The sequence below is a fragment of the Taurulus bubalis genome, assembly GCF_910589615.1.
Source record: "Taurulus bubalis genome assembly, chromosome: 14".
NCBI lineage: Eukaryota > Metazoa > Chordata > Actinopteri > Perciformes > Cottidae > Taurulus > Taurulus bubalis.
Genome location: NC_136602.1, coordinates 13,911,693 through 13,936,492, shown reverse-complemented (window position 1 = coordinate 13,936,492; position 24,800 = coordinate 13,911,693). Strand labels below are relative to the sequence as shown.

Here is a 24,800-nt window from a genome sequence, read left to right as displayed (position 1 = left end):
TGTGGGGGAGCAGCCCTACAGCAGCAGGCTACAATCCACTCGTTTGGCTGAGGTCGTTCGTCCTTCCCAGGCTTCTCCGTAGCGCACCTACCACCGGGGATCCACCGCACCTTTGGGCGTCAGACGGATTAGTTAAATCGGTGTAGCTGATTCCACGCCACCCGCTATTGGTGGCGCTGACCTGTCGCTGTCAAACCGCGAGGCTAATCCAATTATGTGTTTAAAGGCGAATAGCTAAGAATAGCCCCAATTACAGTAAAAAGTTTCAGATCTTCAGCGTGGCGCTGGTGGCAATAGAGCAAATGAATGGGGCACCATGTATAGTTACTGTCGTTGATGAATTACCTGCCAGAGCGGAGCAGCCTTTACTGAGAAGACGTCAAAACAGCAATGCGATGATCACAAGGATTATTGTGGATCCGTGGTGGGAGCGCTGAAGATAATACAAAGGATCAGACGGCTGACATAGGTCACATCTGGTACCAGGTAATGTTTCTATAGCTATTCTTCATCATCTTAGTCTTCCTGTAGTGCTGTTTGACAGTTTGGTGAATTGAAGTGGGTGTATTCATGTTCAGATACATTTGTTCTGAGATTTCAGATGCAAAGTAATTCACTGGCACGAACCCTAGCTAAACATCTACAGTACTGTAATGACATTTACCTTTGAGAGTAATGCAAAGTATAGCCTTCATATGCAGGCCTGTGATGGTAAAACAAGTAATCCTGGTCAAATGTGTTGTTTGTTAGGCTGCTGATGTTGTGGCTATGAACTGGACTCTGAGCAGCGGCTTTACGTCCACGCTATCACGCTTAGTTTGTCATGGCACATGAACGAGGGAATTGATTTTCACTTCATATTGTAGTGAGAGGGAAGTCTGCAAGAGACGTAGATCTCAAGAAGCATGTTGTCCCAAATTCCAAAGGATACCGTACAGCTTCTCCTCTGTCTGTGTCCACGTCATGTCTGCTTAATGGACTTAATGGACTGCTTAATTAACAGGATAATAAGGCCGGTTATTGACTGGTTTATGCTCTGACATAATGACAAACAAAATGAATAGGAGACCAAAGATGCTTTTACAACCAGGGAAAAAAAGATAGGCAACTGGTGTGCAAACTGGACATGGCATCAGCATATTAGGTACTGAGTTGGTTCCAGACATGAAAGATCCTATTTATGCTCTAAAATTTCATCTTATTTTTCGAGTTTTTTTCGACATGTAAGTTGTGATGTTAATGGCAGTGTATGGCTTAACAACAGTAGCTTTATACCTGTAGTAGACAAACTACTTTGAGGGAGTGCAGCTGTAAAAAGTTTTGCTCTCGAGTGGACGGGTGGCTGCACCTGGCGGGGTTCCTACTCTCTTCTTCAATCCCTTCTACAGTATATCATAACAACAAACCAGCGTGCAGGGGTGCAGTCGGAATATTTGATATTTCTCATCAATATAATGATGTAATCACTGAACTAAATGTCCATGACCTCACAATGACATTGGTGGTTTTGTTTTGAGGCATTTAATCTTCTTCGACTTTCTTCGTTCTCAGTCGACAGTCTGTGTGTTACAAGCTGAGGATGAATACACTTTAAGTGCAGGATAATCAGGCCTACAGTAATTGGGTTGGTCTATATCATTGGAAGCATGTTGCTTTGGCTGTGAGTACCCTATTGTATTACTGCTCTGAAATATTTACAGGAACAGACCGTATCAATACAAAGATCCAGTGTACTGAAAATTATGGTGCTTGGGTTTCACAACCTTGACCATACATCAGAAACAACCTGATTCTGTTTTCTGGTATTGTTTGAGAACATGCAGTTCAATCTATTAACCTGCAAGAAAAGAGCCTCTCAGTTTTTACTCAAAGTATATTCTCATGCCAAAAACTTTGTCTGTCAATATGCAGTAAAAGATTTTTCGGACTGATTAGACATCAATGTGTTGCAGACATGCCTTTTGTGACATATACCGCTGTGTTAGTTATACTCTAATCTTCCTAAATTAATTTCAATTCCAGGTCAAATGTAAGTGGGTGTTTTGATCTGCCGAGATTTACAACAACATGCAATCTTTTGGAAAATTGAAGATTGCATTGATCTTTTCGCGTGTGATTGGTTCTGTTTTAATGTCTCTTCTTCTAATTTGTTTAAAAATAAAGCCAATTTGAGTGAAAATATATAATATAGTCAAAATGATAAGTGTTATACATTAAATATAATTTCAGTATATGTGTAATATACGTTCTCAGCTGTGTATAGATGTGGTAACACAGCATGTGACAACATCGAACATGAGATCATGACACAGTGTCTTCGGAAGCACAGCTCCCTCAGAACTGCCCTCTGGTCAGAAGAAAGCCTATTAGGAAAGAGGAGGGGCAGAGAAAGCCAGGGGCAGTGAGACTGATAGAGTAAGATGATCTAATCAGAGTCCAGTTCAAAGAACAGCTTTTTTTTTCTTAGTACGGTCTCTCATAACTATCTCTGAAAACAAAACACTGTTTTGTAATGAAGGTGATGTAATTAAGGCGATGAGAGGACAAGCAGCTTGACAATCAGCCAAGAAGATTTTACATGTGTTGAAACACATACAATGCATTAATCTGAAGATGTTTGATTTGTATACAGAGTAAACAACTAAATTAAACCTCTCTTCAGAATGTGAACTTGACCAATAACTCGAATAATTGATGTTTTGGGTTTGTACATGTGTGTCTTATATATGTGTGTGTAATTCCTCAGGTGCGTGCTTGGAATGTGTGCAGGATGAGCAGCACATTTGTTACATTAGCTGAAGTACTGGAGGCACGAGGGGGACCTCTGCTGGAAGAGGAGGTCTGGTCCCTGCTTCTGGGCACTGCAGAGTCGTTAGTGGACGTCTCGTATATGGGTAAAGCGCTTTAAATAACCCCCTCTTATTGTAGGCACATGCATTGCGTCTTAATGCTGTGACCATGCCATTATGTTATTGCAATGTAACATAAACATTTGAATATGTATTTCATATATGTTTAATGTAGTATTACTGTTTCACTCTGGCTTTACCGTAGAACTGTTTCAGCAGCATCATATGTATATTATGGACTTCCTACTTTTTTTCAGGTCAGAACAATATGTGTAATATCATAAGCCCCACCTCCTTGCTGCTGTCAGCCACTGGTACCTTAGCATTTAAGAATTGTGGCCTATCAGATGATGTATCCACCTTCACTGCTCCAGAGATGCTGCAGGGCTGTGCCAGCTCAACCAAACCTGCCATGGAGAGGGTCAGTGCACCCATTATCATACCTGTCCTTATAGCTCGCATGGAAGTTGATGACAGACTTGACAAACTGGAAACAGTATCAGTTCATATTGTGGGTTTTATCAGTAACTCTAAACTCTGCTGATATATCCTCATGTATCTTTTAGCTTGGTATAAAATCTCTAGATGACAAGAGTTGAAGGTCGACACTATGGTATAAGCTCGCCATCTAGTGGCTGAGCAAAGAAACAACTTACCTGAATTCGGCACTTCATAGCCCTATTTATAAACATTGGGTACAAAAGACTCTAAAGTAACTCCTACAAAACGGTTAGAATGTCTTTACAAACAGAAAAGTTATCCAATATTTGTGTTCTTGTTTCACCCACACCCTGAAGTAATCTGCTTTCATAAATGCCTCATGTTCGTCATCACAATAGGCCCAATTTAAATCCAATATCCCACATATGGTCCATATTATTTATGACCATATGTAACAATAATGATACTGACCAATGCTCAGCTTAGGGTTTTATGGTGCAAGGATATGGTACATGAATATAAAAGTAAACCTGTTTTTATTAGTTAGTTGATAATTACGAATACATGTCTGACCTTTATTGGCATTAACTATCATTTTGTTGCACAGATGCTGGTGTATTCACTGGGTATGACTCTCTACTGGTCAGTTGATTTTCAACTACCTCAAAATCAGGTGGGATCCCCTCATACAAAGCTGTCTTTTTTAAATCCATACCGTCAAAGTCCCACACCTCCATTATTATAATGTCGTTACACTCTCATTCTTCCCAGCCGGTCCAGTTGAGTGACCATCTAAACAGCCTCCTGCTCAGCATGTGTGAGGACCTGGCCCATCGCAGGGTGACGCTCAACACCGTCCTGGAAGCCTGCGAGTCTCAACATAAAGTCACCATCCTGCCGCCACCCACCAAAGTCATCAAGCAGCTGGTGGAGGAGGTCTTTCATGAATCAGTGAGTCTAGATATCTACCTACACTATGTTCCGGTCCGTATGCTTTTCAATTTTTCCGCAGCCCATTGCGTATGTGTCAGAATGTAAAAGCATAATCTGCATAATGACAAAATGAAAGTAAATTGTGAATACTAGCGGTTTCTTTTCCTTCAGATGGACCATGGCTCTCTGCCAGACAGTCACGTTCCTTTGAGTGGCAGGAGCCAGATGATCAGAGAGAGACTACATGGTGAGCATGCATGTTAGAGTCCGAATGAATTTGAGTTTTTAAATACATTCACTGCGATTTCTTTACTACTTAACCTGTACATCAGTAAGTTTTTTAATGGAGCTGATTTTAAATGTTTGGCAGTGTGAAAATGGAATATGTGTATTGTACAGCCTATACTGCTCTATTGAATGAATTGGACTTTTAACCCTACTTCTTTACAGAAAGTAGTTTCAATCATTGCTTCTGACTCAAGACGGCGTACAGGTCAACAGGATTAAAATCTTAACCTAAAGCAAGCCCAGGATTAGGCTCCTGCGAGAGCCAATAATCAGATACAGAGTGTGGATGTTTGCAGGCTAAACCCTCCGCTAGCCTCAGTTCTGTCCAAACATTGCAGTGTCTCCTCGGAGCACAGGGGTGGACAGGAATCAAACATCGCTGTCATCTTTCATTTCTTACCTGATTGACAGGAAAGAGAGGGCCACTTTCAGACTTCAGTGAAGGCAGTGCTGAAGGGAGAAGATACTCAACAGACTCTGACTCAAAGTCAGGTAACGAAAAGAAGTCAAAATGGTAGAAATAAGTTATTCTGTCGAATTTCTTTTTTGTCTTGCGTTCTCTGGTGTGCAGATGTAATCCTGAATTAAATGCACTAATGTACAAATGTTTTTTGAATGTGTGTTCCAGGAGTAAGGTGCTGTTTTGACAATGCACATTGCTTGTCTGTTTTCTAGGGAGTTTACCTCAGAGACCTTGGAGACAAAGACCAAGGAGCTCTCCCACACCGTTGTACCAATCCTCTTTAGACCGGTATGTACGATATGCATGCATACACACAGATCATCACCACACTATTTTTCCACCCCCAGGACAATTTTTCGGACTATTTTTCTTACCGGTCACTTCCCTGCACACTTCATATTTAAACACTCATGCCACTTAACATACACTTTAACTTAAACACACATGTCACTTTAACATACACTTTAACATACACATTAACATTATCTGTTTGTCTGAGCACTTTATCTTATACTTGATTTAAATACCATTGCACTGTTGTTGTCATTGACTGTTGAGTGTTGTTTGTCTAACGTTTCATGTCCAATGTATGCACCTTCCGCCTAGCAAAATTCCTCGTTTGTGTAAACATTCCTGGCAATAAACGGTTTCTGATTCTGATTGTAATTTTTTTTTAAATCTTCCGCTATTAGAGCTATCTGTGTGTGCATGTCAGCTCCTTCATTGTCTTCAGTGACTTTAAGGGGACATGACCTTGTCTCAGAGTTTGACTTTTCCAACTTGTCTGCACAACTATTACACAACCTGTCCTCCCCTCTCTCTCTCTCCTCAGACTCCCTCGTGGAGTCCGTCACAGGGACAGCAACTGCAGTTGGCTTGGAAGGAGCCCCCACCACGACATCTCTCCGAAGACATCAGGCAGATCTCACAGTCCTTCCATCACCTTCAGCGAGTCTTCGCTCAGTCTGAACCAGAGAAAGGTGAAGGTATTTTTAAAACGTTTGTTCAGTGACAAGATAAATGTTTTTTTTCTAGAACATAAAAGTGTATGTTGTGTATCTGTCCTACAACTGTGGCGCATTTAGTGTGAGTGAGGGACAAATTAGCAGAGCTTTTAGAGACAAAAGTCTGTCGGGTGTGTTGCTGCTTAAAGAGTTTATATTATAAATGTTTGTTTTGTCAGGCTTTGGGTCCAGAATTCATCAGAATGGCAGACGAACAACAAATTGTTCTTGAGCTTCCAGGATCTATTGTGGTAAATTCATGATTTCTGTTCATCTCCTCTGCTTCTGATCAATTTCAATGTAAATTCCTGTTGTTGTTTTTTTTTACAGTGTTTGCATGTGTCTTTTCTTGCATGCTAAACTATGTCTGTTTGCATAATTGCATGTACAGTATCTGTATATTTATGTGTGTGAGTGTGTTTGTGCGTGTCCACCACAGTCCAGAAAGGGCCGCTCGTGTTCGTCTCAGAGAGAAGTGACTGTCGTGCTGCCTAACGGACAGTACGTGCTGGTTCGCTGTGACATTAAGTCCAAAGCAAGAGATGTGTTTGACATGGTGGTGGCTCACGCAAACTTGGTAGAACACTTCTACTTTGGTCTTGCCTTTTTAGATGGTAAGATATTATATGGGACCTAATCTGGTCTGGACTGCACTGGTTGTACATCACATTTTTAAATATCCATGGTGCAACTTGTGATATTGTTGTGAACATGCGGGTTGAACTTGGGACAATATTTCAATTACTTACAATATTGTTTACTTAGATACAGTTTAATTAATTTCTTAATGCATGTTGTGTTGTTTCAGTCACTTTATAAGTCTAAAGTTAAAGAAGCTTTTCTTTGTCATTCTGCAGATGATGAATATTTCTTCTTGGATCATGAAACAAAAATCTCCAAAATTGCTCCAGACAGTTGGAAAAAAGGGCAGATATCGTCCTTCTTGGTGTTTCTTCGAGTCAAATTTTATGTTGATGATATGTCCTTTATTTTGTAAGTACAGTACTAGTGTTAACCTGATATGTAGAAAATCCATTTATAGAAAGAAAAAAAGGTTTAAAAACCTTTTACTTCCTCTTCTTCTCCTGTTTCCTAGGCACAGACTGACTCGCCATCAGTACTACTTACAGCTGCGGAGGGATCTCTCGGAAGACAGGCTCTACTGTAATGAGGAGACAGGCTTGTTTCTGGCTGCTCTTGCTCTGCAGGCTGAGTTTGGTGATTATATGCCAGAGGTACAGAGGACAAAAACAAATCTTCACCTTAAATACCAGTCTATACTTGCAGTGTGTGTTACAGCAGCACATTTGGTTCTTTTGTGTGTCTTTTTAGCTGTATGGTAAGAATTACTACCAGCCAGAGCATTATGTGTCCAAGAGGATGCTAGAGAAGCTGGCCCTGCCCAACGTGAAGGAGGAGTTGCCAAGACTACATGCAAGTCATGCCCAGATACTGCCTGAAGAGGCTGAAACAGAGTACCTAAAGGTATCCAGACAAATACATCCACTCACAAGCATCATTTGATTATACCGGTACACTGCAGAAATAAATAGCAACTATATGTACCTCCCAGATTGCCCAGCAGTTACCAGAGTATGGGGTTATGTTCCACCGTGTGGGGAGAGAAAAAAGGCCAGTGATGGGAGAGCTGGTTTTGGGAGTCTGTGCCAAAGGAATCATTGTGTACGAGATGAAGAACCACCTGCGGGCTGTCACCAGACGCTTCCTCTGGAGGGAAACCGACACCATATCCACTGGGGTAAAAATAAATAGCCTTTCGGCCAGCTATTACTTTATACAGCTCAATTTATTATGAAGATCAAACTAAATGTATGATGACTCTGTCTTTCAGCGACGTAAACTGATTATAGAGTGTGGCGGGCCCAGCGGGAAAAAGCACAGTTTTATAACAGAAAGCTCAAAAATAGCACAGTACCTTCTGAACCTCTGCTCGGCGCAGCACAAGTTTCATAGCGAGATGACGTCACGACAACTTAACCACACCATGATACCAGGTGGGTCAATTTGACTGATTGTGCAGAATTAATAGTTCTTGACTTTGGCAACACTGATGTTCACAAAGGGGAAGAATAAATAACAACACCTCTGTTTCTCCAGACGAAAACATGGATAGGTACTACCGGGGTCGAAATCTGAACCTGAAGCGAATTTCCTGCTCAGAGGGCATGTTGCACCATATAGGTTTAACACCTGGTCCAGACTCCCTCTCCAAGTCTTGTGATAACCTGACTGAGAAGCTGGAGGCGAGGCTGCGACAGCAGAGGGAGATGAGGAGGGAGATGAGCAGAGAGCTGAACAAGGTGCTCACGGAAACAGGAGACCTCAGTGATGTGAAAGAGCAGCAGTGTTGGAGGTAGCCAACGATGATAATAACATTATTATTCTTGTTACAGAAACATATTCTCTGTGAACATTAATTAAACAGCTGTGTAATGGTTAACTGTGCACATGTGTTGCAGCACTACAGAGCCGAATCCCAGAAGGATGTCCAGCGTCTCACTACAGAAGGAGGACTCTGACACCTCTTTCTCCATAAGAGGTGAATATGTTACATTTTTGTGAACTACAGATGGGTGACAAATCAAAAAAAATGTATAAGTATGGAGCGGCACGGTGTCACCCGTCTGTATGGTCAGATGTGGCATGGTGGGTTGTTCAACACATGCCATGTCAAGAAGTAAGAAGGCTTTACTCATGTGTTTGGGTCTCAAGACATTAGGTTATTTGGAATTTCTAAATCACCCTTATGTGTGAATATGTCTTTTGACCTTCCCCGTGGGTATATAAAGTATATACATTTACAGTGGCCAATATAAAACATGTGCTTTGCAGTTGATACACCAACCAGGACCTCGCCAGAGAGAGAGATAGTCTGTGTGACCCTGAAGAAAGATCCCAAACTGGGCTTCGGTGAGTTTATTATGGCGGACTTAGCTTTGAACTTGATGTAAAATCGGCACATATCTGATTATTCACTAGGATACTTTTGTCTTCTTCTTCCTGTCAGGCTTTGTGATAGTCGGCGAGGACAATACAGGTAAACTTGACCTTGGGATCTTCATTGCCTCCATTGTGCCTGACGGGCCGGCGGACAAGGATGGACGAATCAAATCTGGTAGAAAGCACACTTAACATGGGCTGCACATGACACACTATAACAAGGACTTTGTCATGATTTTGTCATGATTTGTTTATATTTGCAGGTGGACGTCTCATCTCCCTAAACAAGACTAGTTTGGAAGGAGTGATATTCAGTGACGCTGCGGCCATCTTACAGAGCAGCCCAGAAGAGGTGGAGCTCATTGTGTCCCAACCGAAACGTAAGATCTGCTCAATGCATTCCCATTACAAAACATTAGTTGTGCAACTTATTATGTATACTAATAGTATGAGGTCCTTTATCCCACCTGGTTGTTTTCCGATCAGAGTCTTTGAAGGAACGTTCAAGTTCCTTGAGTTTAAGTACTCTCGGTTTGGCGTTGGAGAGAAGCTTTGGGTCACAGACCGCACTGAGTGGCATCGAGTATCGTCCCGTCGTGGAGGAACTGGAGGAGGCCATCAGTCTGTCCAACATGGCAACCCCAAAACTGAGCAGGAGGCTACACATTCCTGTTGTACGAATACATGACGCCCTGGTAAGAGATGATTTGTTTCCATGGAAGCAAAGCATGAGGTCAGAGATGATAGAAAGAGTTCAACCAATCATAATTGTTAAATGGATTAAGTGCTTAGGAGTTTTCTGAAAACACACTATCTTTTCTTCGTGTATTCCTTTCTCAATCTAAAACACGTTGTTTCTGTTGATGTCTTTTGTTCTCTTTTTTCAGGACATGTGTTCCAGGTCCCCCTCTATCTTAAGTTTGAAAACCGGGGAGCGGTTTATAGTGGAGCTGAAGAAAAACAGTGGTAGTCTTGGTATCAGTGTTGCTGTGAGTGAATTATTTAATTAATCTTATGCACTCAGTTGCCATCTTATTAGGTACACCTAGCTAAAACTAATTCAACAGTCCATTGGTATCAAGCTACGACACACATTCCCATGAATTCCTTCATTTCTAGGTTTATTTTAGGCCTTAAGCATTGATTAATTACATCTCTCTTTTACCAAAAGGGAGGAATAAACACCAATGTGCGTTATGGAGGAATCTACATCAAGAGCCTAGTGCTTGGAGGTTCTGCAGAGCAGGACAAGCGCATTCAGATCGGTAATCTTTTTATTTTAAATTTCCATATTCAACCATATTCCTTTTGTCTTGTCAAGAAGGGCATCTCCCAATCCCTTCGCATCATAATCAAAAGGATATAAGGAAAATGTTGTGAAATTTATACCACGCCGTCACAGACGTCAACCTGTTTATTGGCTGAGGGTAGATCGTCACCTTCCTTCGACAAAGTATTGGACAAGTGAATGTGGATTGAATCAGGCCCGCTAACACGAAAGGCCAAAAACATGAGCGTGCCACTGAGGCCACTATGTCTGTCTGCTTGGTTCATGCTTCACTGAGCAGGAACGACTTTTAGATTTGTTGACATGCCCATCAAATACATGTACTCACACACACACACACACACACACACACACACACACACACACACACACACACACGCACACACACACAAACCGTTTATGTATTGATGTTGCTAATGATGATGAGATTTGTGTTTGTACATATGACAGGTGACAGACTGCTGGAGGTTGATGGGTTCAACCTGAGGGGCGTGACACACCACCAGGCTGTAGAGTGCCTGAAGAGGACGGGGGAGGTATAAACACACACACACACACACACACACACACACACACACACACGCATGCATGGCACACCTACACACACAAACATACTTTTTATGTTATTGCATTATACATCAGTACAATATGACTATACTCTCCAGGAAAAAAAAATGTTTAAACAGCATACGTTTATGTTCAGAGTCTAGGGTTCAGCTCCTATTTTCTATCATCAAATGTCAATGTCAATGTTTTTCCTTCACTAATGATGACAACCCCTGCCTAACCATTTTAGTTTCTTGTTTTGGAATAATTTGATCATTTAGTTGCTTGCTTGGGACCCTTGAGACCTTCATCCTTATTTAGAGTAATCTAGAATTGGCTTGGCTTTTTACTCAATTAATTCTGATTATGAATATGCACAGAAAAAACGCACAGTAGCTGGCAATGTTGTACATTATTGTCAGTATTTTACTATGGCAGTGCATGTTGAAGTATAAACTACTGAACATATAAATGGGTTGCATGTGCATCTGTTCTCCTTAGGTGGTGAGCCTGCTGTTAGAAAGGGAGCCCACAGTAATCTTGGAGCCCAGACCTGACTCACCCTGCCTCCCCCTGGCCTACAGTTCATCACACATACATCCCCCCATGACTGAAGTCTCCATGGAAACGACCTTGAGTGGCCGAGCCAAGGACTACAGTTTTGTGACTGATGGTGAGAGGCGAGAGGAAGGGGCACATACGCTCACATAGGAGAGAAAAAAAAGAAAAGATAGACAGTGTCAGGCACACACACATACATACACACTTGCACACATGGCCCAGAGGTGACTGTGAGTCATCTGACAGCTACATTGTGGTTGCTGTCAGAGTCGTCCAGGGCTGACGTTCCTCAGTCCCCCGAGACAGCGTGCACTGAAACCTTGAAGCTGCCTGTTCCCTGCCTGAGCTTAGTTAAAGGGACAGTTTCTCAGCTCTACAAAGCCTTCCTTCCTGACAGAAACGTGAGACAAAATGTGGGGAAAAGGATTGTCTTCTTGTTCAGATTTGTCATTGTAGTAAAATAAATATTTCTCATTGGAAGACATGTGGGTTGGGCTGATTGATGAATATGTTTTCTTTTATGTTCACAGTGTACCAAATCACAGCCCACATTACAGATTAAAGATTACACAACAGACATTAATGCTCAAAGATTGCCCTCCGTCTTCTCTCATTCCTAGAAAACACGCTTGAAGTGGTGCTGAAGAAGAGTTTGTCTGGCCTCGGCTTCAGCTTCAACATATCGCAGCTGCACTCGGGGCCAGACCGCGGTAGTGTAGTCCGCATCAAACGTCTGTTCCCGGGTCAGCCAGCGCTAGAGAGTGGCCTGCTGCGAGAGGGAGATGTCATCCTGTCTGTCAACAAGGAGCCTGTCAAGGACCTCTCTTACCAGGTAGAGGGGTTGGGGTATTTAAAATGAGTATTAATCCTATCCTAAATATAAAGCAAGCGAATTATAAAGCACATTCAGTAGTAAAGCATGTTTGTTGCATGTAGGTGGTTTTGTTGTATCTTCTTTCCAACATTGAAAAAGACGAAACATGTCTATAAAAACAATAGGCTGGTTTATAAGGTGCTAACAACAGGCTAGTTTTCAGATCGTATTCACGAGTGGCAGCACAGTGAGTCATTTTGCCTGCAGTGGGCTGTGAGTGTGAGAACAGCACTACTGGTCCTGCTATTTCTTAAGATCTTGGCCACGTCATTGGTCCACTAATCCTTTAATCTCATACCACCGAAAATAGCAAACTGGTTGTCTCATTTGATGTGTCATTTAATCTTGTGTGCTCTGCCAAGGAGTACTAAAGGCATTCACACAGGTGCACTTGAACATTCGTACTGTGTTTGGTCATAACTCCTTTCATTTTGCCGCTGCAAATGACTGGAACTCACTACAAAACACGCTCAAACTAACAGCTCTCCTCTCTCAACATGTTCAAACAAAAGCTGCAACAAGTCATAGTTGACTGCTGTACTTGCTGACAAGCCCTCACTTCTCTCTCTCTCTCTTCCATTTTTACAAAGAACATCCAGTAATCTGCCTTTTTTTTTACATTACATTCATTTTACATTAATTTACCTATGTTGTTTTTAGCCATTTTGTTCATGTGTTTGTCATACTGTATTGTATCTGTGCTGTTTGTGTCACTTGTGTGGACTGTGTTACTGCCTCTTGGCCAGGTCATCATTGTAAATGAGAATTGGTTCTCAATTTATTTTACCTGGTTAAATAAAGGTAAAAAAATCTAAATAAAAACATACAGTACAGTATAACAATTACAAAGATGTGCACATGTTGAGCCTGTCTCAGGCTGTACCCAAACATTCCTGCATCAACACACACACAGCACTGTTATTTCATGTGTTTGTTCCAGAGGGTTTTGTTCCTGCTCCGTGGAGCTCCATCTGAAGTTCATCTGCTGATCTGTCGACCAGGTTCTGGAGTGCTGTATGATGTAGATGACAACACACTGGTGAGCTCCCATGTACGCAAGTGCACACATATATATTTACATATAGAAAACAAAAACACCTACATTAGACTCAGTAATCCCGACAGACCCTCTTACCTCATGTCTGACTCTGTAGAGTACTGCAGCCTTCCGTGAGGTTCGATCTCATTCGCTGGACATCCGACTAGGAGAGGACTACAGCCAGCTCCTTAAGTTTCATTATGATCTCAAAATACCTGTCCAGAAGCAGGTCTCCACCCACGAGGAAGACCTGACAAACACAGCGGAGAAAAGACTAGATCCTCCTGCAGCTCCAGCACTCCCGGAGACCGAGGAGAGTCTGGGCGGTGAAGTACTGGCCAACCAGACTCCCCCATCTCGTCCACGCTCACCCCCGTTGCCCACTTCACCTACTTCACCTCCATCTCCAGTCTCGCCGGCCTCACCTGCCTCCCCGGCATCACCTGTGTCACCTACATGTGGCTCTCCACCAGAGTCACAACTAACCACAGGGAAACCAGAGGAACAACCAGAAGTAAAAGCAAAGAAGAGGAACAAGTCCAGAGAAGAAGAGGTTGCAACGACAAAAATCTCAACTGTGATGCTTATGGACGTCTGTCCTAAGACTGGTTCGAACGTATATGCCAGGTAATGTATCAGAAGTAGACACACATCATAAAACATGTTTATATCAACGACAACTGCTCGACAGGATTATCAAAGTCTTCCATGTCCAGTCATATGTTTAGTCCTGCATTAGTAGCTTTAATACCACAGTAATACTTGTGTCAAGTCATAGACGTATGGTCTATGACTTGACCGAGATTGCTGCTCAGTCATAACAATGGCTGTCAGCAGCATCGTTGCAGCTAGGGAGTGAACTGGCACTGTGAAGTGTGCCATCAAACACAAAGTGTTTCATTCTGATCAAATGATGAATTTAGAAATTTGAGTTTACAAAATGAAAAAGATTATTACAATTTAAATCTTACATGTTGAGGATATAAACTTTGAAAGCAGTATTTTATGTACCCTATATATAGTATATTTTGTTTGTTTATCTGCAGCGGAGTCAGAGAGGAGGCAGATGGAAGTGTAACCTACTGCCTGATGGGAAATGGTCTGACTATCATGGCAGACGAGGAGTACCTGACCATCAGCTCCACAATGGAGCCTCCTCACAGCCTTCCCTCCGGTCTGGCCACTCACACTCCAACAACCAACCTCACAGGCCTCCACTCTCAAACCTCCAACAGCTCCTCTAGTTTCAGCTCTCAGAATCCGTCTGACACCCCGACCACTTGCTCCCTGGCCCACCCTTCCCAGCCACTCACAACCCAGCCGCCGAAAGCCAAGCACCACCCGATACAGCAGGGGCTTCTTCCAAGTCACTGCAAAGCCATCTCCATGAACAGTAGGCATATGGTGCCGCCACCCAGGCCTCCTGCTCCACCATTGACCCCCATCACATCACAGGTTGTTCCCTCTGTGCCTCCTTGTGCCAGTCCACCTGCCCCGACGCTGCCCCGCACAATGCTGCTCCCTCTTGCCCAGAGCCACACAAAGTTCAGAGAAGAACCAGAGAAGAAAGAAAGGGAATACAATGATGATTATGATGATGAGGAGGAGGAGGAAGAGAGTCGAAGAAAGGTTCTTGGCTCACTTTATCTTTGCCAAAAAAAAAATATATATATATTACCCCAGTAGATTTGTCTGCCAATAGAAAACTTAAACATTTCCACAAAGTTTAGTAAATATATTCAAGCTTCGGGTCAATGAACCAGTAATTATAGTTAGCTAGGTATTTGGCTTCTGACCAAAAATGAACAGAGATAGAGATACATCAGCTGCATGTTTTTGGGGAAAGGAGCTTGTTTGTCTTTAAAGTTTAAGCTTAAACATGACGTGATGGAAATGATGTCTCATTGTTCAAAGTTATTTGCTGAATTTCTGTAGCTATTAGAAAGATAAATTGTCTTTGTTTTTTGCCTGTCAGGGATTGGTTAAAGAGTTTGAGCTGACAGTGGTTCTGACCAAGTCCAGGAGTGGAAGCTTTGGGTTTACCATCGCTCGAAGCAAGCTGGACAACTGCTACTACATCCAGGACATACTGGACAACCCCGCCAGGGCAGATGGACGGCTCCGGGCAGGAGACCGGCTCGTCACAGTACGCACAAACACACACACACATCCGCAAATTTCTGCACATTTAAAAACATTATTTTGCTATATTTCATTTAGAATATGTGCTGCTCAAGTTGACTGAGCGATTATTTCTCTGTCATTTGTTTTCCAGGTAAATGGACATGATGTCACCTGTGTGGCTGATGATGTTGCCATGACGATTCTCAGGTCATCTCCGAGAAGACTGAGTATGACTTTGGGGAGGGCTGTTACAAACCTGGTGGCCCCGCCTTCCTGTGACAGCCTGCCTGATGTAGTTCTCTACAAGACACCCTCAGGACAGCTTGGTGGGGCACTGTCCACACTTTCACACATTTCGGAGACACAGGCGCACCACCAGTATTATTTGACTGTATCTACGATATGTGTGTGCCCTCTCCAGGTATAAAGCTCACAGGAGGCATTGGCAGCAAATGGCAGGGCATCTACTGTCTGCAGGTGGTGCCAGGCTCCCCGGCCAGCGAGGAGGGCAGCGTCCAACCCAATGACAAGATCCTCTACATCTGTGGCAGGTGCACCCTGGGAATGACCCTGGAAGACGCAGTCAAAGCCTGTGAGATCGCCCCTCGTAAAGTCAAACTTAAAATCTATAGGTATGTGCCCTTGAAGGCTTGAGAGATAGACACTGAAGTAGGTTTGTGTTTGGTTCTTTTAATGACTTTATGTTTGTGTCTGTCACAGAGAAGAGCAGCCAGTGAACCCCAAGGCCAAGTGGAACGGTAAGGGCATCTGAAGAATTCATTCATGGCTTCACCTGATTGAGTTAACACAAGGACACATACATAAGATAGTTTGGTTGTTAAATGCACTGATGGATTGCCTAGAAACCACATATGTTTGTGCTCAACTGGACGATCATTTACGTTCAATCATTACCAGAAGCAGTTCTTGGGAGACACTGGCCTTTTGTTTTTAGATTTAGCCGTTGTATTGAAATATAATGGTTTCCTTGTACAATATATAGTAGTGTATTTCTATATTCTTTTATAGGTCTGTTTGACTGGAAAAAGGACAGGAAGTTCTTCACTCGTTTTGAAGAGCCCATGTCTCCAGATAAAGACTGTCCTACCGAAGATGGTGAGTGTTTTCCCCTCCCAACTCTCTCATGTTCCATCAGCTCCATAATAACTGGTTCCCTTTCACTCTTTTGCTTGTTGCTCCTCTTTGTCTGCATGAAGCTGGAGCTTGGTGCTGAAAGATAGTTCTCTTTGCAGCTGTGTGTGTGTGTGTGTGTGTGTGTGTGTGTGTGTGTGTGTGTGTGTGTGTGTGTGTGTGTGTGTGTGTGTGTGTGTGTGTGTGTGTGTGTCTTCTGAATGCTGACAGACAGATCCTGGGCTCTCACAGCAGGATTAATAATTAGTAAGCCTCAGGCCCTCCACTGGTGTATTGGACTGCAGGGCTGTAGCCACACACACACACACACACACACACACACACACACACACGCACACACACACACACACACACACACAGACAGTGCCGTACAGCCAGTGGTCTACGGGGCAGGTAGCTCTGTTGCCTGGTGACGGTGCATGCAGCAGTAAGGGACAGTGGAGAGGGTCAGTCTAAAAAGACCAGCCTTGTTCACCTGTCATAGAAGAGACGTACCCATCAACACTTCTCTTTCAAAATGGCCAAAGAGGTGGGAGGTTGGTGTGTGTGTTTTTTCTTCTTCTGTATGTCTGTTACGCTAATTTCATTGGCTGAAAATGGTCGCATGGATAGAAATTAGTACAGCAGGGATGTTCTATTGATAGCTGAGGGCGGAAGTCCAGACGTTTCAATTTATTTATTTTTTACATGTTATGTTTTTAAACGCTTAATCAATATTCACTGAAAGCATAATTGTCGATGCAATTGCTTGAGTTGTTTTGTTTGCACTGGCTGCTGATTCATTGATTAATTTTCTTGTTTTTTCAGATGAAGATATGTGTCAGACTGCTGAAACATGTAGAAGTGTCTCCCTCACAAAAGAACACGATGTAAGTTTCTGAACATATTATTTATCTTTGTTCAAAAGCTCCTTTTTTCTGGGGTAGCTCTTCATTTTTGTCACCTCTTGCCAGCTCTATCTTTTATTTTTCTTTAACTGCACATATTTTAAAGAGTCTGTTGAAACACATACTGTAACACGAGTCTTATTGTGTGTCAATCTGCGAATGCATTCTCTAGTGGGGGGTCACTGCCTGTGTGTGTGTCTATCCGGTTTTCTTTACACTTGATTCGTGTATCAGCAATACAATGGCACTTTCTGCAAAACATAAGCTGCTTCTGTAAATACAATGGAAGTGAAAACTGACTGATTCCTCATTTTGTTTCTCCTCCTTTTCTCCTCTGATCCCTGTAGAGTTGCATCATGCAAGTGGAGTTCACAAAACCAGAAGGAGGAGGCCTTGGCTTTGCGTTGATTGGGGGAACCAATGGCAGCATGCTTAGAGTGAAGGAAATCTGCTCTGGTGGAGTAGCTGAGCAGGATGGTCGGCTAAGAGTGGGAGATATCCTATTAGAGGTAGCAATCCATCATGCACCTTGGCTGTTTTATTACCCTGTGTGGTATGGAAAACCCTGATCCTGATTGTGTTATTTCTAGGTAAACGGTGTGATTGTGTCCGGGCTGAGCCACAGTAAAGTAGTGGATATCCTCCGTAAAGCTGAGGGCACTGTACAGCTCACCATCTGCAGAGACATCCTGCCCCTAAGATACTCCGAGTCACCGCCCAACATGGGCGCTCAGACTGAAGCTACTTTAGCTGAGCAGCCGGCTCTGGTGTCCAGCCCTGATAACTGTCCCTCTCCTGACGTCACGCTGAATAAGCCAGTTAAGCGGCCCCCTGGTATGATCTCTGACAACTGCCCATCCTTTTATCGTGTATTTTTAGAAGGATAATAGTACTGAAATAACCTGTTGTATGTATGCTACTAATCTTTCTTAAGACGTTGCTGACATAATAATCTAAATTTAAATTTGTGTCTGGTAAAATACCAAAGCTGTTTACTCATTCTTAATCATTAGGACTATTCACTTGAAACACCTTTAGAAGTTCTAAAATATACTCTAAACACACATCTTGTTTTAAATTAATAAAAAAATATATCAAATTTGCATTTCAACATTCAATTAGAATTTGAAGACATGAATTTAACTGACTATATTGTGAATATATTTTGTCCCTCTGTCATTGTCTCAGAGGTGACTTCAGACCCTGTGGTCAATGAAGCTGGTGGGTTTGTTACCTCACCACCTCCTCCACCACGCCGACTGACTATCGTAACAGATGACATTGCAAGTACACAGGTACCATGCACACTAAAAAGCACACACACATGGAGCAAATATTATTCAAATTCTGTGTTTGACTTAAATCCCTGCCCTCCTTACCTCTTTACTAACATCTACTACTAACATCTTGCTCCTTCTGTCTGTTGTCTTCTCTGGCTGCTTGTCTGTGGAACAGGAGAGCTGTAACAGCACCCCTTCTCATCAAGCTTGCTGCCCATCCCTAAATGTCACTGACATGTTGCATGGAGCTTCTGACAGGTAGCAACTTCCATAACTACTATCCTTTATTATGCCCTACTTATTTCCTCCCCACTTCTCCCCCTCCTGCTTCTTCTTTGGGCTGCTGGAGTTCCACTGTTTACCACAAAGAGGCAGCAGAGAGCAATAGAAAAAGTACCACCCTGGATAAATTCTGTCGCTCATGGGCTCTGAACCCATGAAACAAAAATGATGTAACAATTAGGAGGTGTATAGTACTATTCTTTGTAGCTGCAAAACAACAAGTATGGCAGTAGTATAAAGATATTTTAGCCTCTTGTCTATACTGTATTTTAGGTGGAAAAGTCGCAGGGAAAGGAAGCTCAGCCTTGCATGATTTCATCCCCTCCTACCGAAGAGTAAAAATGGTCTGGTCTCACCCCTGCCCCCTGACTCCCCCAGGAAACGAATTGTAACCAAACTTTTGGACCAGTCCTGCAAAGACATCCGGAAAACACAGTCAGACGGCTGGAGCAGCGAAGAAGAAGAAGATGATGTATTTGATGCCACCAGTCTGGACATGACCTCACCCCAAACAGGTGTATATTCCTCTACTCTTGTGCTGAACGGTCAGAGTGAAAATACTATCTTTTCTGGTCCATACTAACAACTCTTTTCCTCTTTTGTTTCTTCAGGCCCACCCATAGTATCAGAGGATGAACTGGCCACTTTAGCTCTCATTAGCCCGGCTAGGACCAGCAAGTATTCAGGCTCCAGGGTCAAAGCTCTCATCCGGATTCTACAGCATCAACTGGACCAGCACGAACTGGTCAAAGAGTTCATGGTGTGCATCTGTTAAGATAGTTAATGTACAATGTATATATCAGTGTAATTTATAGTATTAAAATTGCCTGAATAAGGGTAAAATGACACATTGACAACCTTTTCCTACATTGATCCTGCCATTAGAACTATACATAGGAGCTTATTATAATGTATACTGTGGTACATTTAGAGAAAATCTGCACACAAAAAAATACCTGCAGACACACACAAACACGTACAGTACACACAGAGATTGTCATTATTAACACATTTAGACAATTTTTATGGACATATATACTGGGGTGCAGCTGAACCTTTGAACGTGTTTGTATTTTCTTTTTAATTGTGCTCATGTTTATTTCAGGCTCTGGAGCATCTGAAGCCCTCTGACAACTGTCTTGTGGGAAAAGCCCCTGAGAACAGAGATAAGAACCGCTACCGAGACATCCTACCCTGTAAGTCTGAAAGAGGACTTCGGTTAGCTTTTACTTTCTTCTAGCAGAGTCGAAACTTTTACTTTCTCCAGTTTTTTTTATTGGTGAGCTAAAGCTTGTAAAAACGGGATACTCACACACTTGGCATTTATAAGAGAGCCTGTTTGTTACCCCTTTTCTTAGCTGAAGGAAGTGGAGATGTTTGTTTGCAACACTTGTCTGCACAACAAATTATGTCCTATATTAGTATCAACAATTTATTAAAGCCGTACTTAAAAGAGTCAGCCAAGTATGAGATGATGAAGATTATTTAATTTGGCAACACCTTGTAATTATCTCAGATTTATATTTTTGATAAATGAAGGGGAAAATAATATTATAAATTAATCTGAATTGCAGGAGGTAAATACAGAGACAGGATGAAAGGAAAAACAAAAAAGTGAATTGTGGTCAGAAATGATGATACTGAAGAATGTAAAATAAAAGCTGGGAACACACACAAATGCATACAAACACGTATAAGCGTTTACTTCTCCGGCCCTCAGTGTGTTGGAGTGAAAGGGTCAGTGTTGAAATGAATTAGCGTGATGAAAAGGATAGTGACCCCCAGTGGAACGCTATTGCACCTCAATGCCTTGATGCTACAAGACGGGTATTAACCGATCCTTTCCATTGCTTGTTACTATTTTACTTAGAACGTCTGGTTTCCAGTCTGTGGCTTTTTTGGCCTTCAAAGCAGGAGGTGGGGGACCAACCCCAAAAACATTCCTCACTGCCTTCAGTCTATCACCCCTCTCATCACCAACAAACTTCTTCACAGCGCTGGTTTGTTCAGCCCGGCTCCAGACCCCTGAGCTGTTTACTTGTCTTTATTTGCTGTTCACTTAGATCAGGATCAGAATCAGCTTTATTGGCCATGTGTGTGTACACATAGAGGGGATTTGACTCCAGTTACACATTGCTCTCGTTGTACATATACAGTACATATTATATACAATAAACAAGATAAATATTTTAAAAAGACATTAAAGAAAACAGAGTAGTCAGAGTAGTGCAAGTAGTGCAGATGAAGGTGTCTGATTAATTGTTCATCAGAGTGACGGCCTGTGGAAAGAAGCTGTTCCTATGTCGGGTGGTTTTGGCGTACAGTGCTCTGATTGCATGCTTTTGCAAAACAATAAAGTAGCAGTGTTTGTTGTTTGTGGTCTGAATGGATTCATCGAACATCGGGAATGGGCATGTCGGTCTGTTCTGTTTGTGGGAGGATACTGTTGGAGGTGTAATTGGTTTATTTCAATTATGAATTCATGCATTGGCACATGCTCACACTCAGAACAACACACATGCAGAGAGTTGCGGGTCTTTTCCTTTAGATGTATTTTCCTCCTTTGCTTTCCCCACATAGATGACGAAACTCGTGTTGCCATTGGAGACAACAAGGACTACATCAATGGCAGCTACATCCACATGCAAGTTGGCGATAAAAAGTTCTTCTACATCTCCTGCCAGGGCCCTCTGCCTTCCACAGTTCCGGCCTTTTGGCAGATGATCTGGGAGAACAAATCTGATGTCATTGCCATGATGACCCAGGAAGTAGAACGGGGAAGGATCAAATGTCACAAGTACTGGCCAGAGAAGCTGGGCGTGGCTCTGGACACCGGCAGGTACCAGCTTCACCTGGAGAACCAACAGTTCCTGGAGTACTTCCACATCAAGGTCATCCGCATGGTGCAGATAGAAGTACGAGATTTGTGAGGAATATCTGCCTGCCTGTCAAACGTCATTAATATTATGGTATACTCTATACCTCATAATTCTTAAACTTATTGTTTTCCCAGACCAGTGAGACACATTTAGTTCGTCATCTGAAGTTCACACACTGGCCCGACCACGGAGTGCCGAAAAGCTCCGAGCAGCTTGTTCGCTTCATCCGCTACCTGAGGGCCGTGCACTATAAGGGACCAGTCACTGTGCACTGCAGCGCCGGAATCGGACGCACCGGAGTTCTCATCTGCACTGACGTTATCCTCAGCCTCATTGAGAATGATTTGCCTGTGAGTGGAGTCATTTTATTAGATTTATTCGTTAGTTTGCCAGAACATTTATTGTATTTTAGCCATGCCGGTGGCACAGATCTAGTGATGGGAATGACGGTCGGCCTGTCCACCAATTTGATTCAGACTGAAATAGCTCAACAATAATATCAGATGGATTGCCATGACATGTTGTACAGATTTAAATGGTTTTGGTGATCCTCTAACTTTTCCTCTAACACCACCAGCAGGTTGACATTTAAATGTTTTGATGTAATGTGTCAACTATCTCTATAGTGCGGATTGGCCCCATATATTTTCCCCACAGAATGAATTGATTTTTGCCGATTTTTTATTTTTTTGGTCTAGCAGCATCATCAGGTCAATTCTTTACTTGTCTAATTCTGTGGTTTATGACCAAATACCTGAAAAATCAATAGCATTCCCTTCAGCCTCAGCTGTACTTTGTGTTTAGTGCTTATTTGTAAATGTTAGCATGCTAGCATGCTAAATTAAGGTGAACTTGGTAAACATTAAAACGACAAAACATCATCCTGTTAGCATTGTCATTGTTAGCATGTAGCTAATACAGTGACCTGTCAATCACAAGATAGCCACATCCTAAACATACCATGCTTTATCGTCTATTTTACTCTAAATAGGACCATCATTTACTAAATGGACATCATGCTGTATTAAAAAACTCTTGAAACTAGCTATTGAGAGCATACACTCATGTTTACAATGTTTACTGGGGTAATAAATCAAGTAGAGTCCTTTTCTCATGGACTTACATAGAATCTGACCCCTGATGGCTATTTGAATGAGTGCAAGTTTAATGCACTTCCACATTGGTTCCACATTTCAAACGGAGGTTTCCACCTGGTTAATTTATTATTGATGTTCACAAACATGCCTATCAACTGTTTGTTTCTGTCTTCAGATCAATGTGAGTGACGTCGTAAAAGAGATGAGACTTCAGCGACATGGGATGATTCAAACCAAGGTCAGTAATAGCGCAGGAATTATAGTTCAAGCTTTAAAAAGAGAAGCGTTACCAAAAGCTAGACGTGCCCTTTGTCTCTCTCATTTCAGGAACAGTACTTCTTCTGCTACAAAGTCTGGTTGGAGGTTTTACAAGGCATTTTACAGCTTCACGGCAACCAATGGCAACCAGAAAGTCCCCGAAACCACAAAGTAGTTTGAAGTTTCCCACCTTCAGTTCACCTACCTGAAGAGCAAAGACTGTGATTGAGTAACCATGTGCAGTCTATCACAGCATAGACTGGTGAGACCTTTTTCTTTGGCTGTATAGTTTAGTTAGATATAATAAGACACTTGTACTTTTTCTCTGTTTTGATACTTTGTGTTGAGGAGGCCCATTGTTTAGTTACAATGACTTCAACTGTAATGTTTTCGTTCTTGTATGTGCTCTCGGTGCTGTGATTATGTCTATTGAATTTAGATCACTGAGGTTGTTTTGCCTTTTCAGGCTTAGTGATTTGCCTTCTGTGTTTAGCATCTTTTTTATTTTATTTTCTGTCACTATTTGAATGTATCCCATTTCCTTTTCTCCATTTTAACAGTCATATTGCATGGAATTTAAACTCTGGTAATCACATCTTTTATCTGGCAGTAATGTAAGATCTTCAAACCAAAGGGAGTATCTGTTTGTAACCTTGATGAGTAGCATTTGATTAAGCATTGTGTTATCATTTCATTAAGTGCATTTGTACCCTGGAGAAAAAGGGCATGAGCAAAAGAACACTATTGATTTTTCAGTTCATCATCTACAGAAATGAAAAGAATCAAGTGCCTTGGAATGACTCACACCGCTGACCCCGAGGAACTTGTCACAAGTGGTCGGGGATGGAAAACAAGAAACTGATTTGAGAGCACTTGGCAGTGGTTAGATTAAATGTGCAGCTTTCAGTCCTTTTGTGGTCTGAGGTGGATGGTTGGTCAATCCAAACCGGAGGAGGATTACATCTCACCTTTTAGTTCAGTTTTTCACTTAGAAACAATGTGAAGTTTGCACACCGCCTGTTAATCTTTTTTTGTTTGTGGGCCCATTTTATACAGAACAATATACACATAATCACAACTTGCACATCTTGATACAGATAAAGAATGATTCAACACCTTTACTCAAATTTGGACACGGCGTCAACACTAAATATTCAGATTTGTGGAAAACTGATTTAAATAGCTAGTTGCAGGGTTTCTAGGTATAATTTGTTATGTGGCGACATCCTTTATCTGTATTCCATAGCTATTTTAATACGAAGTCAGCCAAAAATGAAAAAATATATATTATGAGGTTTACAAACTTGCCACTTTGCCACATTAGATGTAAATTATGTACAAAAGCAGAGCTGCATTTCCAAGTCACAGATCAAAGATGATGTATAGCTGCTGGTTTGAACCTCAACCTCTGGATGTAACTGCTTGTAAGCTTTGTTCTTTCAGCTGCTATCACACACACACACACACACACACACACATGCGCACACCAGCTCTCATATTGCATGCAGACTCTTAAGGTACAGAAGTCTGAGCTTGGAGTTTGGTTGAATGACTTGAACATGATCAAAATGTGGAATGTAACAAAGCAATACTC

The 24,800-nt window shown here is 42.1% G+C and overlaps 1 protein-coding gene across 1 annotated transcript; it reads left to right on the top strand.

The window, feature by feature from the left end:
* Positions 1 to 2,770: 2,770 nt before the first annotated feature.
* ptpn20 (protein tyrosine phosphatase non-receptor type 20) lies at positions 2,771 to 23,394 on the top strand (the record flags this gene model as incomplete). Its single annotated transcript, XM_079229771.1, has 47 exons — positions 2,771 to 2,894; positions 3,107 to 3,270; positions 3,898 to 3,963; positions 4,062 to 4,241; positions 4,395 to 4,470; positions 4,923 to 5,003; positions 5,187 to 5,262; positions 5,807 to 5,960; positions 6,158 to 6,229; positions 6,418 to 6,592; positions 6,836 to 6,971; positions 7,075 to 7,213; positions 7,311 to 7,463; positions 7,552 to 7,737; positions 7,831 to 7,993; positions 8,097 to 8,352; positions 8,459 to 8,538; positions 8,832 to 8,909; positions 9,007 to 9,114; positions 9,203 to 9,319; positions 9,426 to 9,634; positions 9,827 to 9,928; positions 10,111 to 10,204; positions 10,678 to 10,763; positions 11,275 to 11,446; positions 11,955 to 12,166; positions 13,149 to 13,247; positions 13,363 to 13,573; positions 13,721 to 13,874; positions 14,294 to 14,876; positions 15,223 to 15,393; positions 15,523 to 15,697; positions 15,793 to 16,003; positions 16,092 to 16,129; positions 16,401 to 16,487; positions 17,331 to 17,392; positions 17,758 to 17,919; positions 18,001 to 18,244; positions 18,599 to 18,705; positions 18,866 to 18,948; positions 19,351 to 19,487; positions 19,584 to 19,732; positions 20,078 to 20,168; positions 21,553 to 21,887; positions 21,986 to 22,201; positions 23,124 to 23,186; positions 23,276 to 23,394. The coding sequence occupies 47 exons, from the start codon at positions 2,771 to 2,773 to the stop codon at positions 23,384 to 23,386; spliced, it is 6,948 nt and encodes a 2,315-aa protein (XP_079085897.1). The 3' UTR covers positions 23,387 to 23,394.
* Positions 23,395 to 24,800: the final 1,406 nt, after the last annotated feature.